The sequence below is a fragment of the Pristiophorus japonicus genome, chromosome 12 (genome assembly GCF_044704955.1).
Source record: "Pristiophorus japonicus isolate sPriJap1 chromosome 12, sPriJap1.hap1, whole genome shotgun sequence".
Lineage (NCBI taxonomy): Eukaryota > Metazoa > Chordata > Chondrichthyes > Pristiophoridae > Pristiophorus > Pristiophorus japonicus.
The window spans coordinates 118883402-118910940 of NC_091988.1; the positions used below are offsets into that span (position 1 = coordinate 118883402).

Sequence of the window (27539 nt, forward strand, 5' to 3'; positions counted from 1 at the left end):
TGGCCTGCACAGCGGAGCTGATCAACTGTGGTAAGTGCTTCAATGCTGGGGATGTTGGCCTGGTCGAGGACGCTAATGTTGGTGCGTCTGTCCTCTCAGGGGATTTGTAGGATTTTGTGGAGACATCGTTGGTGGTATTTCTCCAGAGACATGGACCATGTACAGTAGCTTAAAGTAAAGCAACAGAGTCCCATTCAAACAACACCAAAGGAAGCTTAGGAACGAAATCACAATGTCCCCGGCAGTGTCTATTTGGCACTCTCTAATCACTGCGGGTCCCACTGGTACTACTGGTGGACACTGCATGCTCCTTTCCCAGGGCTGGTCGACATGGACCAGGCCACAGGAGAGAGACAAGCGGCTAGAGCGGCCTCCCTCCCTCCCTCCCTCCCACGGACTGCACTCCGAGATTCTGTCGGGAAAACTAGAGCGCAGTGCGTATTGGTGGAAACGTAGAATATTGCAGCACAACAACAGGCTATTCGTGCCATCAGTTTGTGCTGCTTCCCTCCACATGAGTCACCTCGTTTAATCTCACTCTCTCTGCTTGTTCTTCATGAATCCGATAACACTCCTTTGAGCAACTATTTAATTCTCTTTCACAAGAATTGTTGGATGCTATTTCAGCCGTGGTTTGGGGAAGAGAATACCGCTTTGTAATCACTCTGTGTAAAATACTATTTGTTCATCTTCCCTTTGATTTTCTTTGTGATTATCTCCAGTTTGTGCCCTTGTTACAATCCGCACAACCGTAGAAATGATCCATCACCACTTACCCCACCGTACTCCTCGCAATATTGATGGTTGCTATCTCGGCTCAACTGAAAATGATTCTCAAATCCCTCTCCTTAACTGTGGTGCCTCCCATCCCTGATACCATCTCCATTATTTCACCTCTTCCATTGCTTTTATGTTCCCCCTATAATGGGGTGGTCAAAAGAATTTATAATGCTCCAACTGAGGCTTAACTAACGTATAGTGCAAGTTCAACATTACCTTCTTTTGTATTCTACGCATCTCAATACAAAAGCACAGATTTTTTTTTTAATCCTCGTGTATTTGCGATCATCATCATTATAGGCAGTCCCTCGAAACGAGGATGACTTGCTTCTGTTATGTATCTGTAAAGCATGCACCCCCATGTTCCGCCACCAGGGAGCGCATCCTCTGAAGTCCCAAGGGATCCCAGCATCCCTTGAGAGCACTGTATATAAGCCGGCCCCTAAGGCCTGTTCCTCACTCTGGAGTGTCTTAATAAAGACTGAGGTCACTGTTACTTTAACCTCCCTGTGTGCAGTCTCATCTGTGTTAGGAACACAATAACTTCCAGGCTAAAAAGGGATGTGTTCACGGGTGTTTCACTGAAGGACCTAATATTCCGGATCCTGAACTACATCCTGAAGGGTGGAAGATGCCTGTGCGTGGATTTTTTTAATGTGTGGTGACCGTTGCACACCAGCCACCACACGGGCTCGACAGAGCTCGGTCTTGGTCCAGTGACAAGGATTAACCAAGGTGACTGGAGACCAGCTCTGCTGCACGGACCCAGTGCGCACACATATCGCAGTGTGGGCTGACCCGTGCTGCCCCTGGGCCCTCGCCTCTCCTGAGCCCCGATCATATCCCTCTACAATCTCTCGCCGCTCCTTCACCCCGACCTCGCCGCTCCTGCTGTACCTGCCCACGCTCCAATCACTGACCTGGACCTTGATGACGTCACTCTTCGCTGCCGTCGCCCTCCTGCATCAGCTCACACTGTACCCTGAAGTGCTATGCCGCCACGCTGTCCAGCGTGCGATACGACCCCGATCGAGCCCTAGTGACCCCGGTCGATCCCTAGTGTACGCGGTCAACCCCTAGTGACCTTGATCGATGGCTGCCCTCCTCGATCGACCTCGATCTATCATCCCTTTGCTCCTCTACTCCATTTAAAGTCCATTTCTTTTACTATTGTTCAATTTTTTTGACATTGAGCAGCATCGACTACCTAAGACCTACCGTGATTGGTGAGCACTGCAGGACATAAACTAAATCATTGATCGCACCAATTGGACCCTTCCGTTCTACGCTTGCTTCCTTTAGTTTGGTTGGATGTGGTGTTGGATCGTTTTATTAGTCGTGCCCTCAGATTGAGGGGGCCCTTGTGGTGCCAAATTCTGTCCTGTGATATTGGCGGCCCAGTGCCACACTTATTAGGCCTGCCCATCCTGCCAGCCTGTGGGCGCCTTTGGTCTTTCGCAGTTTGTCCAACACTCCAATTTTCTGTTATCAGTAAACCTCAATATTGTTCCTTCAATTCCTCAAGTTCCGATCACGTCTGCATCGAGTAATTTGAGTGGCCTCCACACCGACCCTTGTGGAGCACGACGCTCCATACTTGATCATTCTGAGAATTCTCCCCAGCTCAATGGGTAGCGCTCTCTCTCATCTGAGTCAGAAGGTTGTGGGTTCAAATCCCACTCCAGAGACTTGAGCACAAAATCTAGGCTGACACTCCCAGTGAAGTACTGAGGGAGTGCTGAACTGTCAGAGGTGCTGTCTTTCAGATGAGACGTTAAACCAAGGTCCGGTTTGATCTCTCGGATGGAAGTACAAGATCCCATGGCACTATTTTGAAGAAGAGCAGGGGAGTTATCCTCGGTGTCCTGGCCAATATTTATCCCTCAATCAAGGGTCATTATCACATTGCTGTTTGTGGGAGCTTGCTGTGTGCAAATTGGCTGCTGCGTTTCTCACATTACAACAGTGACTGCACTCCAAAAGTACTTAATTGGCTGTAAAGTGTCTTGGGATGTCCTGAGGTCATGAAAGGCGCTATATAAATGCAAGGTCATCCTTTATATCTCAACTTTCTGTGCATCAACCACCTCTTATCAAGTGGCCACGTTCGCCACACGTCTCGTATGTGGAACCTTGTCAAATGCTTTTCAAAACGTCCTATATCTTGAGTGTTTGGCTCAGTAGTAGCAATCTCACCCTTTTTAAGTCAGAAGTTCATGGGGTCAAGCCCCCACCCCAGGGGTTAACCATATAATCTAGGCTGACCCTGCACTGCAGTACTGAGGGACGCTGCACTGGGATGCATCTTTTCAGGTGAGGCGTTAAACCGAGGCCCGGTCTGCTCTCTCAGGTGGATGTGAAAGGTCCCATCGCACTATTGGAAGAAGAGCAGGGGAATTCTCCCAGGTGTACTGGCCAATATTTATCCCTCAACCAGTATCGCTATAACAGATTATCTGCTCATGTATCTCCGTGTTGTTTGTGGGATCTTGCTGTACGCAAATGGGCCGCTGCGTTCCCTGCAACATACCTGGCTGTTGATGTGCTTTGGGACTTTGGGATATCCTGGGAATGTGTGAAAACTCTATATAAAGTACTTGGGGCCTGGTTTTGAACCACTGGTGTGCTGTTGATGTTAAAGGTTCTCTCTTTAAAAGCTGGCTTATTGCTGGCCAACAACAACCTCCCCGTCCCCGCCCACCCCCCCCACCCCACCCGTCCCATCCCATCCCTGAGTGGTGGGGTACATTTCAATGGGTGCTGGGCGAGCCTCCTATACCCAGCCCAAATAACCATTATTTCTGTGTGAGCTTGTACCGAGAGCCTTGGCAGACACGTGAGGCTGACTTCCATCCTCTCGCCCAAGACCTGTACGGCTAGTTATAGCACTGTGGCACCGGGGGGCTGGGATCGTACACCGTGGCTCAGGAAGCCAATCCAGCCTGGGCCTTGCTGGTCTGTGTGGCGCAGTTTCACAACACCGTTATCAGCTGCTCCACCGAGGGAGCTGTGCGCAATGGTTCGGCTTAACGACTAACAGGTTTTTATTTCTTTATTTATCGCAGGTCACCATGGCAGATAGAGTTTCAGCGGACAGAGCATGTAAAGATCCCAATCCCATCATCGACGGCAGAAAAGCCAATGTCAATCTAGCCTATCTGGGAGCGAAACCAAGAGCCATCCAAACCGGTGAGTGACCCGTCTCTGTACACAAGAACTCCCCTCGCTGTGTGGTCCCATATGTTGTACACCCCGAGGCTAATTCCTTATTTTCTCATCCTTGTTTACAAATCCCTCCATGGCCTCACCCCTCCCTATCTCTGTAATCTCCTCCGGGCCTACCACCCCCCGAGATGTCTGCGCTCCTCTAATTCTGCCCTCCTGAGCATCCCTGATTATAATCTCTCCACCATCGGTGGCCGTGCCTTCTGTTGCCTGGGCCCCAAGCTCTGGAACGCCCTCCCTAAACCTCCCCGCCTCTCTACCTCTCTCTCCTCCTTCAAGATGCTCATATAACTATCTCTTTGACCACCTACTTGTGAGGCTCGGTGTCAAATTTTTATCGCATAACACTCCTGTGAAGCGCCTTGGGACGTTTCACTACGTTAAAGGCGCTATATAAATACAAGTTGTTGTTGTGTACCCCCTCCCTTGTGAGATTCTGTCCAGCCCCTCGTTCCTCGCTGTGTATCCCCCAGTGTGATGTATTGTACACCCTGTGACCCCTTGCTGGGATGACCAACTGGGCCTCTTTTTTTCCCACCATGCCTTCCCCAGTGACATTTCTTGTACGGCTGCCAAAGACTGACTCTCTCTCTACAGAGGGGCTTTCTCTTGGTTAAAGGAATCTAGAGCCCTCCCGCAGCCCCAAGGACTAACTCTTTATTGGGGCCGGCCACCGGTGGAGTGAATTCTGGCGGGTACCCGGGTCACTGGAATGTGAGTTTTGTGTGGAGCCCATCACTGGGATGTTGGCCTTCAGCGCGAGTGTAAAACCGGGGACCTCATGTCTGCCACTTGTTACACTCCAACCAAAGTTGAATGTTCCTCCCCCCCCCCCTCCCACAGCTGCAGTCAGTTAGAGCCTTTACCTTTCACCCATCCTCGACCAGGATCCCCAGCATTGAAGCACTGACCACACTCGATCAGCTCCGCAGGGCAGGCCACATCGTTCTCATGCCAGAAACGAGACTCCCAAAGCAAATGCTCTACTCGGAACTCCTTCACGGCAAACGAGCCAAAGGTGGGCAGAGGAAATGTTACAAGGACATTCTCAAAGCCTCCCTGATAAAGTGTGACATCCCCACTGACCCCTGGGAGTCCCTGGCCAAAGACGCCCTAAGTGGAGGAAGTGCATCCGGGAGGGCGCTGAGCACCTCGAGTCTCATCGCCGAGAACATGCAGAAATCAAGCGCAGGCAGCGGAAAGAGCGTGCGGCAAACCAGTCCCACCCTCCCTTTCCCTCAACGACTATCTGTCCCACCTGTGACAGACTGTGGTTCTTGATTTGGACTGTTCAGCCACCTGAGAACTCATGTTAAGAGTGGAAGCAAGTCTTCCTCGATTCCAAGGGACTGCCTATGATGATGATCATCTTTCACCTCTCGGGTCCATGGTGGGGATGGTGCCCTCCCCTGCCCGGCTGGCTGTTGGGGTTGGCTGTGCCATGTGCCTGGGGTAGTCCTGCCACAGTGACCTGTGGCTGCAGATCGTGGACAGCAGACGAGAGAGAGAGAGAGAGAGAGAGAGAGAGAGAGAGAGAGGAGCTGGTGTGGGAGAAGGTGCTGGGAGGGGTAATGATGCTGTGGGATTGAGAATGAAGAGAGCTGATTGGGGGCTGAGTAGAAAGAGCTTTATCCCACATTTCAGCCATGTTTGGTTTAACCCCCCTGTCAATAAGTGAGGGGCTCGGGAGTTTGGGGTTGCGTTCCCTTGCAGCTGATTTATTTATATTCAATCTATTTTTGTTTTCAGGATTTGCATTGGGCGTGCAGCAGATTTACCCAGCTCTGATCCAACGTCCCCTGGGGTAAGGGAGAAAACCATTTGTTTAAAAATGACTCTCCGCTAAGAAGATCTTGCTTTGATATATAATGTCTCGGGATGTTCCAAAGTGCTGTATAGCCAACCCTTTTGTGATGTAGGAAACTCGGCAGCCATTTTGCACACAAACAGCAATGTGATAATGACCAGGTACTCTGTTTTAGTGCTGCTGGTTGAGGTATATATATATATATATATGTTGGTCAGGAATAGTGCCGTGGGATCTTAAACCGAGATCCTCTCTGTCCACCTGAGAGGGCAGACAGGGCCTCGGTTTAACGTCTCATCCAAAAGACAGCACCTCCGACAGTGCAGCACTTGCTCAGCACTGCACTGAGCATCAGCCTGGGTTCTGTGCTCAAATCGCAGGAGTGGGACTTGAACCCACAAACTTCTGACTCGGAGGCGAGAGAGTGCTACACACTGAGCCACGGCTGACACCTTTACCAAAGCTAACGAACATGAAACGTGGCTCTGCTGGATAGAGGTTGGGTTGTGTCTGGATCAGCAGACCAGCTCCAGCCCTGGGAACATAGGAACAGGAATAGGCCATTCAGCCTCTTCCACCTTTCAATCAGATCTGTATCCTAACTCCACCTACCAGTCTTAGTTCCTTGAACCTTAATACCCTTGCCTAACAAAAGTCTGTCAATCTCAGTTTTGAAATTTTCTACTGGACCCAGCCTCAACAGCGTTTGAGGAGAGAGTTCCAGATTGCCACTGCCCTTTGTGTGAAGAAGTGCTTCCTGATACCACCCTGAATGGCCTGGCTCGAAGTTTAAGGTGACGCCCCCTTGTTCTGGACTCCCCGATCAGAGGAAACAGTTTCTATCCAGCCTATCAAATCCTTTATCTCAGCAATGCCACTCACAGATATATCTGCTTATTTTTTCCCACCCAGCTCTCTCTCTCTTTTCTTAAATTCGATGAGAAATAGTTGCTGCGTTTTATTAGCACTGAGTACACAGCGCTGCTTTCCAATTCCCGAAGGAGACGGATAATCCCTTGTTTTTGAGTCTAGCTTGGATGAATTCACACTAAACTGAACCTTTCACATTGCATTAGATCCCCGGCCAGAAGGAATGTACCGACTGAATTATGTGTAGCTTTACTCGAGAATCTCTTGTGTGTTTGTCTAATCAGTCTCCCTTTCCTGTATATATTGTGTTGTTTCTCAGAGGCTGAGAATCCATTCAGAGTTGCTCCCGATCGCTCCGACTATTAAATTGCAGAGCTGATCAGGGAGATTCTGGCCATTGATGAGCTGGTCTGTGGGGCACTGAGCCAGACTGATCAGGAAGATCCCAGTTCCCATTGCTGGTCTGGATTGAGTGAGCCGATCTCGGCTGGGGCCACGGTTTGGCCTTTGGAAGGTGGTGGGCCAAGTGGGGAGAACACCCAACGTTCCTACTTCCGATGACTAGCCACTGACCCTCGCTGGAATGTGTGTATGTGTCTGAGGATGGGTTTGGGTTCCACTGTAACGCTGTTATGGCCAAATACCCTGCTGTCGACTCACTGACTCTGCTTACACATGAGGAATGGTGCCGGAGGCTAGTTCACAAGTTGTTGGTACCCAGAGCACAGTGACGCGTTGGTGCCTAAGTGAGAGTAGAAAATTGGGGGAAAAAATACCAACGGGTGCAGCAAATGCCCCTCCCTCCAATCAATGTGCTTCACCATTGGACTTTGGAGTGAGTTGCCATGGAAACTGTAATCGTACTCCGTAGATGTACTATAAGAACCTGTGCAGCTCATTGGCTTGATCGAGGTGATTATTCAGCTCACTCTTGTAATATCGGCAAAAGCAGCAGCCAATTTGCTGTTTGTGGGACCTTGCTGTGCACAATGAGAGAAATGATCAGTTGATCTGTTTTTGGTGGGGTTGGGAGAGTGATAAATGCTAGCCAGGACCCGGCGAACTGTCCTGCTCTTCCAATAGTGCCGCGGGATCTTTTACATCCACCTGAGAGGGCATACGGGGCTTTGGTTTAACGTCCCAATTCACAGACTGCACCTCTAACAGTCAGTGCAATGCTCCTTCTGTACTGCACTGGAGTGTCAGCCTAGAGTATAGGCTCAAGCCTCTGGAGGTCACGGGTTCAAACTGGAAGCCAAGACTGATACTAAAATGGTCTTGTTATTGTATTGATCATATAGGCAGTCTTTCCTTCTCCCTGATATCTGTAGCCTTTTAAAACACTAGCTTGGTGTCACCTATTTGATCTTCTCACCATCTTTCCTGCTCCCTTCAAGCTTGGTGATATCCTACACGATGGGTGTCGGCCTGTCAGCTAGTGTCTTCAACAAACACAATCCAAACCTCGGGCGCAGGTCCTCCAGTCTCGTTGTGTGCAAGCTGGAGGTCCCCATGATTTACGCTGCCTGCCAGTCTGAGTGAGGTCTCTCATGGAACTGGTTCCAAAGATGGGGTTATGCTGTTCAGTGCTATGCCAGCCATTGTTTTATGGCCAGGATATTGCTACTGATTTGCTGGAGGTGAAGTTTGGCAGCTCTGTAAATACAAAATCTCTCGAGTCCAGCCTTTAGAACCACTCCAACCCTGTCCGGACCGAGTCTGGCCTTTAGAACCACTCCAACCCTGTCCGACCGAGTCTGGCCTTTAGAACCACTCCAGCCCTGTCCGGACTGAGTCCGGCCTTTAGAACCACTCTAGCCCTGTCTGGACCGAGTCTGGCCTTTAGAACCACTCTAGCCCTGTCCGGTCCGAGTCCGGCCTTTAGAACCACTTTAGCCCTGTCCGGACCAGAGTCTGGCCTTTAGAACCACTTTAGCCCTGTCCGGACCAGAGTCTGGCCTTTAGAACCACTTTAGCCCTGTCCGGATCGGTGTGTGAACCCGGCACCTTCTGGCTCTGAGGCGGGAATGCTACCACTGGGCCAAAGGCTTGTTCCTAATGGAGGTCGTGAGGATGGTCTATCATCATATTTTCATCTGACTGGTCTACCCAAGATTTGTAAACTCTCTTGGCATTAGGATAAACTAATTCTTTGCTGTATTTTTACTGCATGATAATTCACTGAGAATCTTAACTCTCGATTTTATTTAAAAAAAAATGCTCTTGAGCTGTAGGCAAGGTGTAGAGTTGGTGTGGGACTGGAGTCCTATGTAGATCGGGTCCTATGTAGATGGGGTCCTATGTAGATCTCCATCTCACTCTCAACAAGTTCCCCGTTGGAGTGGAACTAAACGATAGAACCAATGGGAACCTGTTCAACCTTCACCGCCTCCAATCCAGGTCCAAGGTCGTTCCATCCTCTGTCTACAGTACGCGGACGATGCTTGCGTCTGCGCGCATTCAGAGGCTGAACTCCAAGTCTTCGTCAACACCTTCACCGTGGCGTACGAAAGCCGTAAGACAAAGGTCTTCCACCAACCTGACCCCGCCACACAGCACTGCCCTCCCCACCCCCCCTCCCGGTCATCAAATTCTATGGCGCGGCCTTGGACAACATGGATTATTTTCCATACCTCGGGAGCCTACGACCAGCAAGGGCAGACATCGACGACGAGGTCCAACATCGCCTCCAGTGTGCCAGCACAGCCTTCGGTCGCCTGAGGAAGAGAGTGTTTGAAGACCAGGACCTCCACTCTGGCATCAAGCTTATGGTCTACAAGGCAGTTGTGATACCTGCCCTCCTGTATGGCTCAGAGACATGGACTATATACGGCAGACACCTCAAAACGCTGGAGAAGTACCACAGCGCTGCCTCTGCAAGATCCTGCAAATCCACTGGGAGGACAGACGCACCAACGTCAGTGTTCTCGATCAGGCCAACATTCCCAGCATCGAAGCACTGACCACACTCGACCAGCTCCATTGGGCAGGCCACATCGTCCGCATGTCTGACACAAGACTCCCAAAGCCAGTGATATACTCGGAACTCCTACATGGCAAGCGGGCCCCAGTTGGGCAGAGGAAACGTTTCAAGGACACCCTCAAAGCCTCCCTGATAAAGTGCAACATCCCCACTGACACCTGGGAGTCCCTGGCCAAAGACCGCCCAAAGTGGAGGAGGAACATCTGGGAGGGCGCTGAGCACCTCGAGTCTCGTCGCCAAGAACATGCAGAAATCAAGCGCAGGCAGCGGAAGGAGCGTGCGGCAAACCAGTCCCACCCACCCTTTCCTTCAACCACTGTCTGTCCCACCTGTGACCGAGACTGTAATTCCCATATTGGACAGTTCAGCCACCCGAGAACTCACTTTTAGAGTGGAAGCAAGTCTTCCTGGATTTCGAGGGTCTGCCTATGATGATGTAGATCAGGCTGGGTGGGGCAGCTAATTCTCTCCGTCTGAAGGGGGTCATGAACCAGGTGTGTTTGTTGGGTTTGTGTTTGGTGACAATCTACAAATTGCCCAATGTGCCTTGGTGGGATTTGAACTCCTGACCTTGGGGTTGCTATGCAGCAGGATAACCATAAGGTCTGATACCTGTTGACGATGCACACCATGCCAGAAAACCAATTGGATAGTTTAAAAAAGAAAAAGAAAAACTAGTATCCTTGTGGGTAGCCAAAAATACGATAGACTAGCGGGCCCACCAACACCTCAGGGTATCGAGAGATGAGCAATAAATGCCAGACTTGCCACTTTTTTTCCCGCCAATTGTCCTGGGTTTTTATCTGTTTTTTGCCTCTCCCAGGAGATCACATGGCTTCGGTTGGGGTGGAGTGTAGAATGTTTCAGTATAAGGGGTGTCGCAGTTGTGTGGGGTGGACTGCTTGGGCCGGGTACTCTTTGCCTTTCCGTCATTATTCATAGGTTTACATGTAACCTTCAGGGCTGCTGACCGAGGGCCGTGCGGCTCTTTGTCGGCCGGCGTGGACACGATGGGCCGAAATGGTCTCCTACTGCGCTGTAAATTTCTATGTTTTTTTTCTATGTTTCTAAGAAACGTCTCGCTGTGCCCTGGAGATGTCCCTAATCGTATCCTGGCTGTGTCACTATCAATCACAGTGTGGTGTATTGGCAGCACATGTTTCTGATCACCGAGGGGAGCAGAAACTAGGTGTGCATCTTCAGAAAGAGCATGGGTTGGGTGAGGGAGCTCTCAACTAACATTTACTTCACTGATTCTGTGTCTGGTTGGCTATTGGTGTTGGAGAATTTTCAGCTGGTTTTGGAAATTTCAACCACTTCCAGCATTGGACCGTGTAGGTTGAATGGTGCTGTGAAGATCTGTATGGTTTGAAAGATCACAGGGGTACAGTTGTGTAATTGTTATGTTACTGAACCAGTGTTTCAGAGGCCTGGACTAATAATGCAGAGAATTAGATTGAACAAAAACACAACAAATTTGAATTCAGTTTAAAAATAATACACAAAAAGCCGGTCTCAGTAAAAGTGACCAGATTGTTGTAAAATTCCAACCGGTTCACTAATGTCCTATATATGACTCCAGTGTCACACCAATGTGTAGATTCTTAACTGCCCTCAGCCGTCAGGGCAACTAGGGATGGACAATAAACACCAACACTGCCCACACCCTGAGAATGAATATTTATTTTAAAAACAAGCCCGGAGGTATTATTTAAAACATCCAGTACTGAGCGAGGCTGGTCCCAGTGTGGAGCCCTTGGCCTGTAGGGTAGTGTGGAATTGCCAGGGCCAGCCCTTTGGCATGGACTCAAACTCGCTGAGGAAGATTAGCTTATTGTGTACACTCTGCTGTAAATAAATAACTTGCCTTGTCGCTAGGAGACATGCTGAAGGAGGCCTGGGCCTGGGCTGAGGATTGCACACCTGATCTGGCAGATCCAGTACCTCGCTTCGATAATTGGTTGGTGTTTCAGTTGTGTTTCTGTTCAATCTGTTTGCATCAAACGACACTGCTGTACACTCTCGATTGAAGTGTGGCCATCTCTGGTTAAAGGCCCCAATTTTACATGTGTTGCCTTGAATAAAATATGCAGACTCTCCTAGCCTCTGCATTGACCCAGTACTGAATTTCCTGCTGTACGGAGCGACAGCGCTGGGTGGGGCCACTAATAATCGTGGCCCCTTCCACTGGCTCGCGTTTAAAATGCTTTGGATCCCAGTTTCAGTTTTAGCTTGGCTCATTGATTGCAAACTTGCTTCTTGAGTCAGTGGGCCGTGGGTTCGAGCCCCACTCTGAGACTTGAGCACATAATCCAGCACACTCGAGTGCTGCATTTTTGGAGGTGCCGTCTTGCGTGTGATGCGTGCAAGCTGAGGTCTCGCTCACCTCATTGCGGTTTATGGGAGCTTGCTGTGCACAAATTGGTTGCTGTGTTTGCCAAAGCGACTTCTGAAGTAATTTGTTGACTCTGAAATGCTTTGGGACATCAAAAGGACATGAAAGGTTCGACTGTGATTACAAGTTTGTTGGTTCTAATAGCGGCTGGATTTTGCCACTGGACTATGTCACTGCTGGGATTCCGATTTCTAAAATACCACTTTCTTTTCCACAATTTCACAGCAATTCTCCTAAATTGATCTTGTGCCCTGTCTATTTTGTAGCCTGCCCTTGTAGTGTCACCTATGGCTCAGTGGGTAGCACTCTCGCCTCTGAGTCAAAACTTTGTGGGTTCAAGTCCCACTTCAGAGACTGGAACATGTAATCTAGGCTGACGGCGCAGTGAAGTACTGAGGGAGTGCAGCGCTGTCTGACTGAGGAGACTTTAAACTGAGGGAGGTCCTGTCTGTCCTCTCGGGTGAGTGTAAAAGATTCCACGGCACTATATAGGGGATAGACTATAAGAAGAGGAGCTCTCTCCAGTGTCCTGGACAATATTTATTCCTTAACCAACATCACTAAGGCACTCATTATCATATCGCTGTTTGTGGGATCTTGCAATGCAGGTTCCACATTACAACAGTGACTTCACTTCAAAAGTACTTAATTGGCTGTAAAGTGTTTCGGGATGTTCCTGAGGTTGTGAAAGACGATGCAGAAATACAAGTCTGTTTGTCTATCTGTCCTTTCTTGCAGTTTGTGATCGGGGCTAACCATTCTCCTAATCCCAGGAAGCTCTGCACAGAGCTGTGATTCTCAGTCACCTCCTCACAATGGATATCGCTGCACAGCTCTGAACTCCTGAACGGCTGAAATTAGCCACAATGTTTATTCATATGTTTGAGTAATCAATATTCACATACAGTATTTATTACTCATGGTCATACTTTCACTGGGAGTGGAAGTGGTGGACGAAGAGATTGTGTATTGGCCATTTGGTGTCAATGTAGAGCAGAGCTCGCTCTGTAGTGAGCACCGTCTGCAAGATTAGAGGTACAGTAGATCTCTCTCCTTGTGAGACATTGAGGGGCCTGGACATTGGTGTGGGAAAAATGAGTGGATGTTGCCTTGTGTGGTTGCATAAGGTCGGAGTAAGTTGGGGTGAGGGTGGACGAGTGTGAAGGTGGGCATGACTAAGGGAACTGCTCCTCCAGGAGAAGGGAGAATGTACTTGTTGGTCGGATCATGCTGTAGTTGTCAGAAGATCTGGTGAGCATGAAGGCTGGTGGGGTGGGAGGTGAGGGCATGGGAATTCTGTCATTGTTGAGAGGAAAGAAAGAGCCGGTGAGACTAAACGGGAAATGGAGCAAAATTGGTCATTGGGTCCTGTCAACCATTGTTGAGGGGAATCCTAGGTTGAGGTGGGGTGAGGTTTGTGGGGGGAGGGGCCATGTCAGAAGCTCTGGAGTGGAAAGTGAAGTCGATCCACGCAGATGTGACGAAGACTGAGAAGCTAGGAGAAAGCCATTGGGGTCTTTGGAAGAAGCATAATCCCAGGTTGAACATAAGCACATAAGAAATAGGAGCAGGAGTAGGCCATACGGCCCCTCGAGCCAGCTCCGCCATTCAATACGATCATGGCTGATCCGATCATGGACTCAGCTCCACTTCCCCGCCCGCTCCCCATAACCCCTTATCCCCTTATCATTTAAGAAACTCTCTATTTCTGTCTTAAATTTATTCTCTGAGGCAGCAAATTCCACAGATTTACAACCCTCAGAGAGAAGAAATTCCTCCTCATCTCAGTTTTAAATGGGCAGCTCCTTATTCTAAGATCATGCCCTCTAGTTCTAGTCTCCCCCATCAGTGGAAACATCCTCTCTGCATCCACCTTGTCAAGCCCCCTCATGATCTTACATGTTTCGATAAGATCACCTCTCATTCTTCTGAATTCCAATGAGTAGAGGACCAACCTACTCAATCTTTCCTCATAAGTCAACCCCAGAATCAACCTAGTGAACCTTCTTTGAACTGCCTCCAAAGCAAGTATATCCTTTTGTAAATATGGAAACCAAAACTGCACACAGTATTCCAGGTGTGGCCTCACCAATACTCTGTACAGCTGTAGCAAGTAACTGTGGGAGTCAGTAATGGATCTTTGTGGAAGGCCCATTGCTAGAGGGGTGTGGGGGGGTGGGGAGAGAGACAAAATAAAGTCCAAGGCAGGAGGAGTCAGCGATAGACAATATCACCCATTAAACACCATTGGCCTTTGTCTGTGTTCTCGGTAGAGTGTCGCTGTTCCTTCCCATTATGTAAGGCACCCAAAGGTACTTGGTACAGGCTAAAAAAGCCCAGTCACTATGGAAACGGGCCGGCCTGTACTGGGATTATGAGACTACGGGATTTTTGTAGGGTTTGACGGACACTACGAATTTTTTGATTTGCGTCCTTTGAACGTGTTTGTCTTGCCTCAGCTCCAGCTCTAGGTTTACTGTAGAGTCTGGAGCCTCAGTCTTGCTGCTTGGGCAACTTTAACTCCAGCATCTCTCTTTCTCTGGGGCTTTTTTTTGTGGGTGACAAAGATTTGGTTCACTCAGTCCTTCAGTCCTGCCCCATCAACATGTGATATTGTTTGCAGTTTCCATGGCAACAGGACGCTGCTGTCAATACCTGTTTTATTTTTCTAAACATTCCACGCTAGGTCTCTAGGTAACTCCTGAAGGTGGAGTTTCTCACAATTACATCGAAGGGCCATACAATGTTATGTACAGGAGGCCATTTGCTTGTACTAGAGCAATCCAAAACTGCCCCATTTTCTCCTAACTGTGTCTCCCTTTGCGTCAAATGTTTATCCAATTTTCCCTTTTTAAAAGATGCAGTGGTCGCTGTCTCAAACACTCCCTGTGACAAAACATCCCATACTCCTACACCTGGTAACCTCTCGCCTCACCCTGTCATCATACTCCCTCGCCACTGACTCCCCCAACCAGACACGATCTTTCTGTGTTCACTCTAACAAAACTCTGCGTAATTTTTTAAAAAAGCACTATTAAATATCCTTTTGGCCATCTCTTCTCCAGTGGCCGTGCCTCCGGCCTCTCCTCCTGATTCTAGTTTGCATCGTGGCGCGCGCTCTGTGGCTTTAATGTCCTTTCTGTAACTGTGCACACAGAATGGCACACAGTCCTGTAACCGAGGGGTTTGTACAGCTCCACCATTGCTGCTTTAGTCTTGGACTCCAGGCCTCGGTTTTTAAAACCCAAAATGCTGCTGGTCTTTATTATAATGGCTTTATCTATCAGTGTCACACTTTCAGGGGATTGTGTTTGAAGCTCTAGGTCTCTCCGCCATCCTTTACATTTCAATTCTTCTCCCTTTTACCCACCCCGCCCCCGGCCAATCCCCCAGTTTGGATCAGCCATTGCTCTGAGATCAACCAATAAGACCTATTTCAAGTAGCGCTGGGTCCCCAGCATGGAGTATCCCCCTAGCATGGAGGGCTCCCCCTCCCCCCCCCCCCCCCCCCCCCCGGCGAGGAGTGTCTCCCGCCCCCCCCCGGCATGGAGGTCCCCCCACCCCCCACCCCCCCCCGGCATGGAGGTCGGAGCCAAGTACCAATGCCATTTAGTTGTGCATTTTATTTTAAGCTACACACACCTCGAGTCCACTGAGTTGGGATGGAGAGAACAGAAGCTATACTGCAGGGTGTGGGAAAAGGCAGTGCTGTCTGAGGGGGGCAACTGGCGAGGGGAGAATAGGGAGGATGTGGAGTTGGATGTTTGTTCTGGAGTTTTGCTTGGTCATTTTAGCAGGTTAGAGTGTAGTTGATGCAGGATTTTCCCACAGGAGATTGTAAATGATTAGCAGACTTCACAACCCAAAGTGTCCGTGCTCATTCCATGTCGTCTTTGGTCCCTGAAGTACAGATTGAAACGTGTGTTTCAGGAACCTCCACTCAACCAAGTGAGGAGCACACCCAGGAACCCTCATCGTCTCCTGCATTCTGAAAATTCCCAACTCTCTTGTCCCCTTTTCTTTTCATTTTTTCCTTTGTCTTTTCTCTCTCTCTCTAGTTTCCCTTCTCCCCTGTCTCGCTCCCCATTCTGTCCTGCAGGAAAGGCCAAGTACGAGAGAAACAGTCGGCCGACCGACTGTGTGGTGGGTGGGTGGGTATTTTCTAACTAGGAATTTATTGTGTTGAGTGAGTAGGGCTCTTTGTTTCAGCTCATAGAGGACCGTCCCTTTCAGACAGGATTGTGTATTTGCTTTTAGTTCACTCTGGGGATGTAGGCGTCCCAGGCATTTATTGCCAGTCCCCAGTCAGTGGAGTCCTGGAATGATACTGCACACAATGAGGTCATTTGAGCGGCCATGCCTGTACCGGCTCTTTGAACGAGCGATGCAATCAATCCCACTCCTCGCTCTTCCCACATCGCCTTGCAAACTTTCCTTTTCAAGTATTTTTCCAGGACAAAAATCATTGTCTTGACTTTGACACAACTGAGGGGCTCACTAGGCCAGTTAAGAGTCAACTGCATTGGTGTGGGATTGAAGTCACATGTAGGCCAGACCAGGGCAGGGCGGCAGGTTTGTGTCCTAATTTGTGTGTGCTGATCTCTCTGATTCTTTGATCTGTGCTGCTGCTAAGTTTGACTCCCAATGATTTAGGGGCTAATGGTGCTTTTGGTTAGAATCTCTCGCTTTGGCTAATCCCTATGGCTGGTACCTCCTACACCAAAAACCTGGGATACTGACTTGTGCAGACTGGGAAGGCCCCAGGCTCAGTACCTGGCCTATGTTGCCTGGCCCCTCACACATCGTCCTCCACCAATTACATGGTTTTACCTTGTGCGCCAGGGCCGCATTGCACCCTGGGAGGGTTGCCACCCTACTGACTGAGTGTCCAATACAAGCAGAAACACAAGAAAATGTCACTTGGATTTTTCTCCCGGTCTACCCTGTTTGGTTGGTAGCACTGTTGCCTCCTTGAGTCAGAAGATTGTGGGTCCAAGCCCCCCTTCAAGGTTTGAGCGAGGGTTGCCAATCCTCGGGGAAATTAAAGGTTAATCTCCCAGATACTCCTGCGCGCAGTCCGGGAGAAAACCATACGGACATTTCCTGGGACGAGACACTCGACAGTAGGACCACAGCGCTCCCAGCATGCAACGTGGCCCTGGCGCGTAAGGTGAAACCATGTGATGACGAGAGGGGGGTGTGGGGCGCAGAGGATCCTGGGTATTGTCGCTGCCATGATTTGAGGTAATGGGTTCTAATAGTGAGAGGGGGGGAACGTGTAATGAGACCTCCCAGTATACAGTTCAACCCTAGCTTGAGCACTCCTGTGCAGTAGCGAGCGCTGTCCTGGGCCAAGGTGGATGCCAATAATCCCGTGGCACTGTCCGATTGAAGAGCAGCGAATCCTTCCTCGACCAACACCTCCACACGCTGTGAGGAAGAGAAAGATTCGGCTAGCCTTCCTGATCACTCGCTCCAGTGACCCCTCACCCATGTGGGCAGTGTGAGTATGGATGGATCGGGAGTGGCTGTGCCGCACCCCATGCTGGAATAGCCCGAGGATACCCCTGGTTTTAAGCTCGGATGTGAAGAACACTCGCTTGGTTGCAGACTGGAGGTGGAGGAAAAAGTTCCATCTTGGCGAGAGGACATGATGCGTCTCCCATATTGGGGTCAGTCAGTCGGTGTGAGTGGCTCTCGGACTGGATACCTCGAATACAGGGTCTTCAAAACAACAAGATCCTTGCCTCCCCTTCTGTATCAAATGTAACTCTGAAACAGGTTAGTCGTTACTTTGCAATGAATTACCTTGTAGATAACGGCTTCCATATTTACCAGATGATACCAGAACTGAGAAGTTACAACTACCGGGATAGATGTATTAAATGGCGGAGCAGGCTCGAGGGGCCTTGTGGCCTACTCCTGCTCCTATTTCTTCTGTTCTTACTAAACGGGCTGAGGTTCCTATCTCTGAGTCAGAGTGGCAGTTTATGCTGACTCGTGTGCAATTTGAGCTGGGAACATGGTCACTAGAGAGAGCGAGAAAGCTTAACGTTATGCAGTAGTGTAAAATGGCCTGTTTAAATTTCTTCTAATTTTCCATTGAAATCAACGGAAATAAAATTGGAGGGAGATCGCACTGTTGGCTGATTCCCCAGTGTCGGTTTGGCACTATTGCACACGGTTAGCATTAGCCCAGAGAGGGCCCGTTTATTCCACACAGGGGTCCAGTCGAGACTTTGATCGCATTAGCCTGGGCTGGTACAGGCACTGGTCCCCAAGGTGTGTAACCATTTCTACTTACGGTTTGCTCTTGCACCAAGTAACTTTCATCTCTTTGTATATGGTGGGGCTGCTGAGGGAACTTTCAGTGACTCGGTATCTGTGGCGCTCATTCCTCCAGCATGGTCTGATCAGTGAACGAGGAGGCTGTTCCAGCACCTGCTGAGGTGAGGTGTCAAATGTTTGGGGTCGATTTGAAGCAGTTTTATTGTCACCAGTCCGAGAGCAGCAGTTTGTCACGCTGTGTATCCGTTCTATTTATAACATTCCCGATACACATTCTGAGATTTCCCTTCCGACGAGGTGCAATAACCAGTCTGCCCCTGTGTTGTGGCATTTTTGACTTAAGAATGTTTGTTTGACTTATCAATCTGGGATCCGCGATATCGACCTGGAATTGCGCCTGATGGGAGTCGCTGCTCTCCCAGAGATTGGACCAGTCCGGCTTCTTCTTAAGCTGTGGGTCGAGCGACTGACCAAGTTTAGTGTCCGCTGTTGCTCACTTGGCAACATTCTTGCCTCTGAGCCACAAGCTGTGGATTTAAGTTCAAAGCAGCTGAAGATCAGACCACAGGAACCACCTGAGCATAAAATCCAGGCTGACACTCCAGTGCAGTGCTGAGGGAGTGCCGCACTGTCGGAGGTGCCGTCTTTCGGACGGGACATTAAACCGAGGTCCCGTCTGCTCTCTCAGGTGGACATAAAAGATCCCACGGTACTATCCCGAAGAAGAGCAGCGGAGTTATCCCAGTATCCTGGCCAATATTTATCCCTCAATCAACATCACTAAAGCAGGTTACCTGGGCATTTATTTAATGGCTGTTTGTGGGATCTTGCTGTACACAGGTTGGCTGCCACCTTTGCCACATTACAACAGTACCCACCTTGCAAAGGTATCTCATCGGCTGTAGAGTGCTTTGGGATGTCCTGATGTAGTGAAAGGCACGATTGTGATTCACAGTGAGGAAACGCTGCAACATTGGGTACAGTGTTTCCAGTAAGGGGCAGCGTTAGCGGCTCGGGGTTGTTGACTCCTGTGCTGGGCGAGTGGGCATGGCCCCTTTAACGCCAGCTCACTGGCCTGCTTTTGTCCCCTGCTCCTAAACCAACAGCTTGTGCCGCCTGGCTCTCTGTCACAGGCAGTTATGCAAATCTCCTGCACAAGTCTTTGAAATTCAGGGGGAGTTTTCATAAGGCACAATGCTGAACATAGTTGTGTTTGTAGTGTAGGCCCTGGACGGTTCAATTCTGTGCCGTTTACCTTCTCTAAAGGTCATCGCAGGTACTTTTCCTTCCTCCTCCCCTGTTACAATAGCAGTCCTGTGTGTGTGTGTGTGTGTGTGTAGCTGTGTCTCTCACTCCACCCACTCTCTCTCTCTCTCTCTCTCTCTCCGTTCTACCCCCCCCCCCCCCAATGAGTGTTTCTCTATCTCTATCTCTTTCATTTCTGTGTGTCTGTCTCTCTCTCTCTCTCTCTCGTCTGTGTCTGTCTTTCTCTCTCTCTGTGACTCTGTCTTTGTCTGTCTCTCTCTTGTGTCTGTCTGTCTGTGTCTCTGTCTTTCTCTCTCTCTCTCTCTCTCTCTTCTCTCTCTCTTTCTCTGTGTCTCTCGCTCTCGCTCTCTGTCTCTCTCTCTCTGCGTCTGTCTCTCACTCTCTCTCTTGTCTCTCTCTCTCTCTCCCTTTCTCTCTCTCACTCTCTCTCTTGTCTCTCTCTCTCGACTCCAGTTGACTGCCCACACCTGCCGCCCAACACCTTCACTTTGTGTGATCCTGTGCCAGGAAACGCTGGGTTTGGAGCTGGCTCAGTCAGTCAGTGAGGAGCCAGGTCGGGCACCTGTTGTTTATTCGCTGTCAGCACCATCAGGCTCTTCTCCAGGGATTTACACTATTCCAGATTGTTCTTTTAAAGGTCTATCTGACCTTTATTAAATACGCTGCATTACCACACGGAGCCTGAGTAAATATTGTCCGTGCATTCTTATTATCCAAGCATTTAATCGTGGAAACTGGGGCACTTCGGCCTGAATTTAAAGAGGAAGTGTATTGTTCCATATTAATCCTAAAGTCTCAAAGCCAATGGCCTAGTCACCCCCTATGAGGTAGCCCTAGATCAGCCACTGTGTATTGGACTGATCCTCCTGATGTAACCAAGCTGTGCCCCGTGACATCATCCAATGCACAGCGCTGCCCTCCGACCCCAGAGTGGGCCCCACAATTAAAATAAAATGGCGGCCGTGGCAGAGCGGCCTCCCCTTTAAGGGCGGACACGCCGCCCAGTCACACACCGCTCCCCGCCGGGAAAAGCTGTCAAGGGCACCGAGTGTCGGCCGATCCACTCCCACGGGGCGATTCCCAGCGTGGCGGGGGGGGGGGGGGTCGGTGTGGGTTGTGGGGGGTCGGTGTGGGTTGTGGGGGGGGGGGTCGGTGTGGGTTGTGGGGGGAGGGGTCGTTGTGGGTTGTGGGGTGGGGGGGTTGGTGTGTGTTGTGGGGGGACAGGGGTCGGTGTGGGTTGTGGGTCGGTGTGGGGGGTCGGGGTCGGTGTGGGTTGTGGGGGGGGAGGGGTCGGTGTGGGTTGTGGGGGGTCGGGGTCGGTGTGGGTTGTGGGGGGGGAGGGGTCGGTGTGGGTTGTGGGGGGGGAGGGGTCGGTGTGGGTTGTGGGGGGGGAGGGGTCGGTGTGGGTTGTGGGGGGGAGGGGTCGGTGTGGGTTGTGGGGGGGGAGGGGTCGGTGTGGGTTGTGGGGGGGAGGGGTCGGTGTGGGTTGTGGGGGGGGAGGGGTCGGTGTGGGTTGTGGGGGGGGGGGTCGGTGTGGGTTGTGGGGGGAGGGGTCGTTGTGGGTTGTGGGGTGGGGGGGTTGGTGTGTGTTGTGGGGGGACAGGGGTCGGTGTGGGTTGTGGGTCGGTGTGGGTTGTGGGTCGGTGTGGGGGGTCGGGGTCGGTGTGGGTTGTGGGGGGGGAGGGGTCGGTGTGGGTTGTGGGGGGTCGGGGTCGGTGTGGGTTGTGGGGGGGGAGGGGTCGGTGTGGGTTGTGGGGGGGGAGGGGTCGGTGTGGGTTGTGGGGGGAGGGGTCGTTGTGGGTTGTGGGGGGGTTGGTGTGGGTTGTGGGGGGGGAGGGGTCGGTGTGGGTTGTGGGGGGGAGGGGTCGGTGTGGGTTGTGGGGGGGAGGGGTCGGTGTGGGTTGTGGGGGGGTCGGTGTGGGTTGTGGGGGGGAGGGGTCGGTGTGGGTTGTGGGGGGAGGGGTCATTGTGGGTTGTGGGGGGGTTGGTGTGGGTTGTGGGGGGGAGGGGTCGGTGTGGGTTGTGGGGGGGTCGGTGTGGGTTGTGGGGGGGAGGGGTCGGTGTGGGTTGTGGGGGGGGGAGGGGTTGGTGTGTGGGTTGTGGGGGGGGAGGGTTGGTGTGGGTTGTGGGGGGGGAGGGTTGGTGTGTGTTGTGGGGGGGGGAGGGTTGGTGTGTGTTGTGGGGGGGGGAGGGTTGGTGTGTGTTGTGGGGGGGGAGGGTTGGTGTGTGTTGTGGGGGGACAGGGGTCGGTGTGGGTTGTGGGGGGGAGGGGTCGGTGTGGGTTGTGGGGGGGGTCGGTGTGGGTTGTGGGGGGGAGGGGTCGGTGAGGGTTATGGGGGGGGTCGTTGTGGGTTGTGGGGTGGGGGGGTTGGTGTGGGCTGGAGGGGTCGGTGAGGGTTGTTGGGGGGAGGGGTCGGTGTGGGTTGTGGGGGGGAGGGGTCGGTGGGGGTTATGGGGGGGGTCGGTGTGGGTTGTGGGGGGGAGGGGTCGGTGTGGGTTGTGGGGGGGAGGGGTCGGTGTGGGTTGTGGGGGGGAGGGGTCGGTGTGGGTTGTGGGGGGGAGGGGTCGGTGTGGGTTGTGGGGGGGAGGGGTCGGTGTGGGTTGTGGGGGGGAGGGGTCGGTGTGGGTTGTGGGGGGGAGGGGTCGGTGGGGGTTATGGGGGGGGTCGGTGTGGGTTGTGGGGGGGGTCGGTGTGGGTTGTGGGGGGGAGGGGTCGGTGTGGGTTGTGGGGGGGAGGGGTCGGTGTGGGTTGTGGGGGGGAGGGGTCGGTGTGGGTTGTGGGGGGGAGGGGTCGGTGTGGGTTGTGGGGGGGGTCGGTGTGGGTTGTGGGGGGGAGGGGTCGGTGTGGGTTGTGGGGGGGAGGGGTCGGTGTGGGTTGTGGGGTGGGGGGGTTGGTGTGGGCTGGAGGGGTCGGTGAGGGTTGTTGGGGGGGGGGGTCGGTGTCGGTTGTTGGGGGGGAGTCGGTGTGGGATGTTGGGGGGGGGGTTAGTGCAGGTCGTTGGGGGTGGGGAGGTCGGTGCGGGTGTGGTGGGGGGGTCGGTGGGGGGTTCGGTGCGTGCCCGAGGGCGCAGTAACAGGGGTAGCGAGGCAACAATCACTGCTGGGAAACAAATGGAAGGCAATTTATGGAATGTCGATGACTCCATACCGACTAGGCAGTGAGTCCTTACCAACCCGTGGCCACCTCTTTGATGCTCCTCAAGATTAGGATATTGATCAGGTTGTCTCGGGGCGAACTAGATTGTTTGTTTGTTACTTTGGTTCCCAGGGTGACTTGCTTTAGGGGCCTATTCTTTTCCTTCTTCTGATTTACTTAACAGAGCGGTGGTGGGTCTGTGCGCGTGTGGTGGGTCTGTGTGTATGTGTTCACTCTGACGTTTCCCTAGTATGTTCCCAGGGACTGAGGGGGAGGGTGCTTGGTATAATAGCTGTCTCCCTCCGTTTGCTGTGATGTCCACTTGACCACGATGATGTGTCGGTCTTCATTGCCTGGGCAGCAATGTGTAATATTGATATTCGTTTTGGTTATTATTTGGGTTGTGTAAAGTATTTGTGCCCATCCAGTTCAGGGTGGAAGTGGGGTACGCTCTGCTTTGGGCACCTGCTGTGGGCATCAATTGCCGGTATTGCCGGGTAAAGCCTCTCCACCCTAACTCCTGCATGGTGTCCATGTCCTCACCACCTGTACAGTGCCTTTGGCCTTTCCATTGCCCCCACACCCTCTCTCTGCATTGCACATGTGGCAGACTCATCTCTGCTCTCGCCTGTGTCTCGACCTTGTCCAGCCATTCTCTTGCTGTCATCATCATCATAGACAGTCCCTCGAAACGAGGATGATTTGCTTCCACGTCAAAAAAGGATGAGTTCACAGGTGTTTCAATGAAGGACCTAATATTCCAGATCCTGAACTACATCCTGAAGGGTGGAAGATGCCTGTGCGTGGATTTTTTTAACGTGGGGTGGCTGTTGCACACCAGCCACCACACGGGCTTGACAGAGCTAGGTCTTGGTCCAGTGGCAAGGGTTAACCAGGACGACTGGAGACCAGCTCTGCTGCACGGACCTAGTGCGCCCACATATCGCAGTGTGGGCTGGGCCGTGCTGCCTCTGGGCCCTCGCCGCTCCTGGGCCCCGAACTCACGCCTCTCCTGGGCCCCGGTCACTTCTCTCTACAATCTCTCGCCGCTCCTTCACTCTTGCTGTACCCTAGGCATGACACACTGGGCCATCTGATTCTGCATCAACCAAGCCACGTTGCTTCTCAGGCCTAGAGTGTGGGGAAAGGAGCTCGATGGTGCTGTGGGGAGAGAGCGGGGGGTGGGGGCGTGGAACCTTTGTGTAGTTACAGCAGGAGATTCCCCCTGAGGAACATTGAGTTCCCGAGTGCAATAAAGAGGGATTGTGGTTGGGGTAGGGGAGGGGCAGAGACCCCATTGCACCAGGCCAACACTGCCCACACCCTGCTCTGCTAAATCCCGTTACTGGGTCTGATCCTAGATTAGGGTCACTCACTCCGATTGGACGTATTCCTGGAGATTTCATCACATGACCTCCTGCCTCCAGCCGCTCCACAGCCTTTTGTCCCCATATTTAATAGTATTCATAACTAATGAGCAAAAAGTGTTCAAAGAAAAAGGGGATTGCTCACAGCAGTGTCCTGGAGATGAATCTTCAATTCCTGGAGACTCCAGGGTGATCCTGGATTGTTGGCAACCCAAAACCTCGATTGTCAGATTATAGAAATATTACAACACGGGACAGGAGGCCATTCAGCCCATCGTGTCCGTGCCGGTCGAAAAAGAGCTACCCAGCCTAATCCCACCTTCCAGCTCTTGGTCCATAGCCCTGTAGGATACGGCTCTTCAGGTGCACATCCAAGTACTTTTTAAATGTGGTGAGGGTTTCTGCCTCTACCACCCTTTCAGGCAGCGAGTTCCAGACCCCCACACCCCTCTGGGTGAAGAATTGTTTCCTCATCGCCCCTCTAAACCTTCTACCAATTACTTTAAATCTCTGGTTATTGATCCCTCTGCTGAGGGAAATATGTCCTTACTATCCACTCTATCCAAGCCCCTCATAATTTTATGCACCTCAATTAAATCTCCCCTCAGCCTCCTCTGTTCCAAGGAAAACAGACCCAGCCGATCCAATCTTTCCTCATAGCTAAAATTTTTCTGTCTAGGCAACATCCTTGCAAATCTCCTGTATCCTCCCTAGTGCATTCACATCCTTCCTGTAATGTGGTGACCAGAACTGTATGCAGTACTCCAGCTGTGGCCTAACTAGTGTTTTATACAGTTCTAGCATAACCTCCCTGCTCTTATATTCTATGCCTTGGCTAATAAAGGAAAGTATTCCGTATGCCTTTTTAACTACCTTATAGATCTGTCCTGCTACCTTTAAGGATCTGTGGACATACACTCCAAGGTTCCTCTGTTCCTCCACACCTCTCCGTATCATAGAAACATAGAAACATAGAAAATAGGTGCAGGAGTAGGCCATTCGGCCCTTCTAGCCTGCACCGCCATTCAATGAGTTCATGGCTGAACATGCAACTTCAGTACCCCAGTATCCTCCCATTTATTGTGTATTCCCTTGCCTTGTTGCCCCTCCCCAAATGCATTACCTCACACTTTTCCCGATTGAATTCCATTTGCCACTTTTCTGCTCAACTGACCAGTCCATCGATATCTTCCTGTAGTCGAGAGCGTTCCTCCTCACCATCAACCACACGGCCAATTTTTGTATCATCTGCAAACTTCTTTATCATGCCCCCTACATTTCAGTCTAAATCATTAATATATGCTACAAACAGTAAGGGTCCGAGTACTGAGCCCTGTGGAACCCCACTGGAAACAGCCTTTCAGTCACAAAAACTCTCCTCAACCATTTCCCTTTGCTTCCTGCCACTGAGACAATTTTGGATCCAACTTGCCGCTCTCCCTTGGATCCCATGGGCTTTTTTACTTCTTTGATCAGCCTGCCAAAAGCTCGCTTGTCAAAAGATGAGGCCCCGCAGAAGCCTGCAGGTGAGGCGGGAGCAAGCGTTCCCACCTGTAGATTTTTATTTGGCTGTGCGTCCACCCAGCTTAAAGGAAGCATTGCTTCCCACGCCTCCCGTTTCCGGTTCCTCTCGGCCCAAAGAATCCAGGATGCAGGGCGCTCCCATCCGATCCCTCCCTGCGGGACCACGAGAGGAGAATGGGGAATGCATAGCTTGTAAAAAAAAATAAAAATACAAAATAAAGGCAAAGCTCAGACAGCAACGGCCCCTCCCCACCATTCTGCAAGCTGACTGCACTGCACACAGCTCGCTATTATGCCAGTGTAAAACATTTTCTAACTGGTGATAAAGTTGCTATGGAAACCAACTGATTTGAGGTTTTCCATTCTGGGTGTGTCTCCACTCAATAAAAGCGTTTTGAGGTCAGGACGTTGCACCTCTGCTAGGCCCGAGCAGGTCCCTTGTGCAAACAGGCCTGCCCTGAGCGTGCTTGCACTGTTAGCTGGCTCTGCTGTTGCTGCAGACTTTCCGAAAAGAGGAACTATGTATATTTTTTTCACATCTACTGGTAACACTCCGTTACATGGCACTTCAGTGTGGAGAGGCTGGCGAAACTGGGCTTGTTCTCCTTGTAGTCAGTCAGTGTCAGCTGTGGCTCAGTGGGCAGCACACTTGCCTTTGGGTCAGAAGGTTGTGGGTTCGAGTCCCACATGTGCACATAAATCTAGGCTGACACGCTGAGGGAGTGCTGCACTGTCGCAGGAGTCGTCATTCAGATGAGACGTTAAATGGAGGCCCCGTCTGAACTCTCAGGTGGATGTAAAAGAGCAGGGGAGTTATCCCCAGTGTCCTGGCCAATATTTATCCCTTACTCAACATAACAAAAAAAAACAGATTATCTGGTCATTATCACATTGCTGTTTGTGGGAGTTTGCTTGTGTGCAGATTGGCTGCCGTGTTTCCTACATCACAACTGTGACTGCACTCCAAAAGTACTTCATTGGCTGTGAAGTGCTTTGAGACGCCTGGTGGTCGTGAAAGGCGCCATAGAAATGCAAGTCTTTCTTTGCAGCAGGGAAGGTTGTGGTGGGATTTAATAGAGGTGTTCAGAATCATGAAGGGATTGGATAGAGTAAATAAGGAGAAATTGCTTGCAGTGACAGAAGGGTCGGCAACCAGAGGACACAGGTCAAAGGGAATTGGCAAATGAACCAACGGGGAGATGAGAGCGAAATGTTGATGTAGTGAGTTGCTGTGACCGAGACTGCACTGCCTGCAAGATTCATCAATAACTTTCAAAAAGGGTGTTGGATAAAGACTTGAAGTGGACAGATTTGCAGAGCTGTGGGGAAAGAGCAGGAGAGTGGGAACGTGAATAGCTCTTGCAAAGGGCTGGCACAGGCACGACGGGCTGAATAGCCTCTCTCTCTCACACTCTCTCTGTTGTATCAGTTTCACTAAACTTAGTAACCACTAAAGAAGTAGCTAAGATTGCTGCAAGTTGGCAACAGGTGTCTGTTTAATTGAAGCTTGTACCGGACCCTGACTGACTGCTGGGTCTGTCTGCTATATCTCCTGTTTTGGTTTTATTTCAAGTTTCTGGCAGACATGGTGCTGATAAGCAGGTGTTTTTTAAAACAGTTTCACTTCTCCAACATTAAGTCACTTGTTTGCGTGCGGTCTGTGAGAGTATGAGCAAGATGAAGCATACAGCATTTTAACCTCCTTTCCCATAAATTTGCTTATCTAAATTATTTGAGAATTCAAATTTCTGACTGCTAAATTTGCTGCAGTTTATGTTACATAAGTAAAATGATTCAGTTCGCTGTTTAAAAAAATAAAACATGGCTTTGAATTATCCGTGGAATACTTAATTTTATTATTAGATAGAAAAGAAAGTGTTGCACTTGTATAGCACCGT

General features: G+C 51.0%; 1 protein-coding gene across 1 annotated transcript in view; it reads left to right on the forward strand.

The window, feature by feature from the left end:
- The window catches only part of LOC139276982 (RNA-binding protein 38-like), a 66210-nt gene that overhangs the window by 7290 nt on the left and 31381 nt on the right, over nt 1-27539 (forward strand). Inside the window, exons 2-3 of the mRNA XM_070894977.1 lie at nt 3846-3969; nt 5755-5809. Of these exons, the coding sequence (XP_070751078.1) occupies nt 3846-3969; nt 5755-5809 (179 nt within the window). The remainder of the gene's footprint in view (nt 1-3845; nt 3970-5754; nt 5810-27539) is intronic.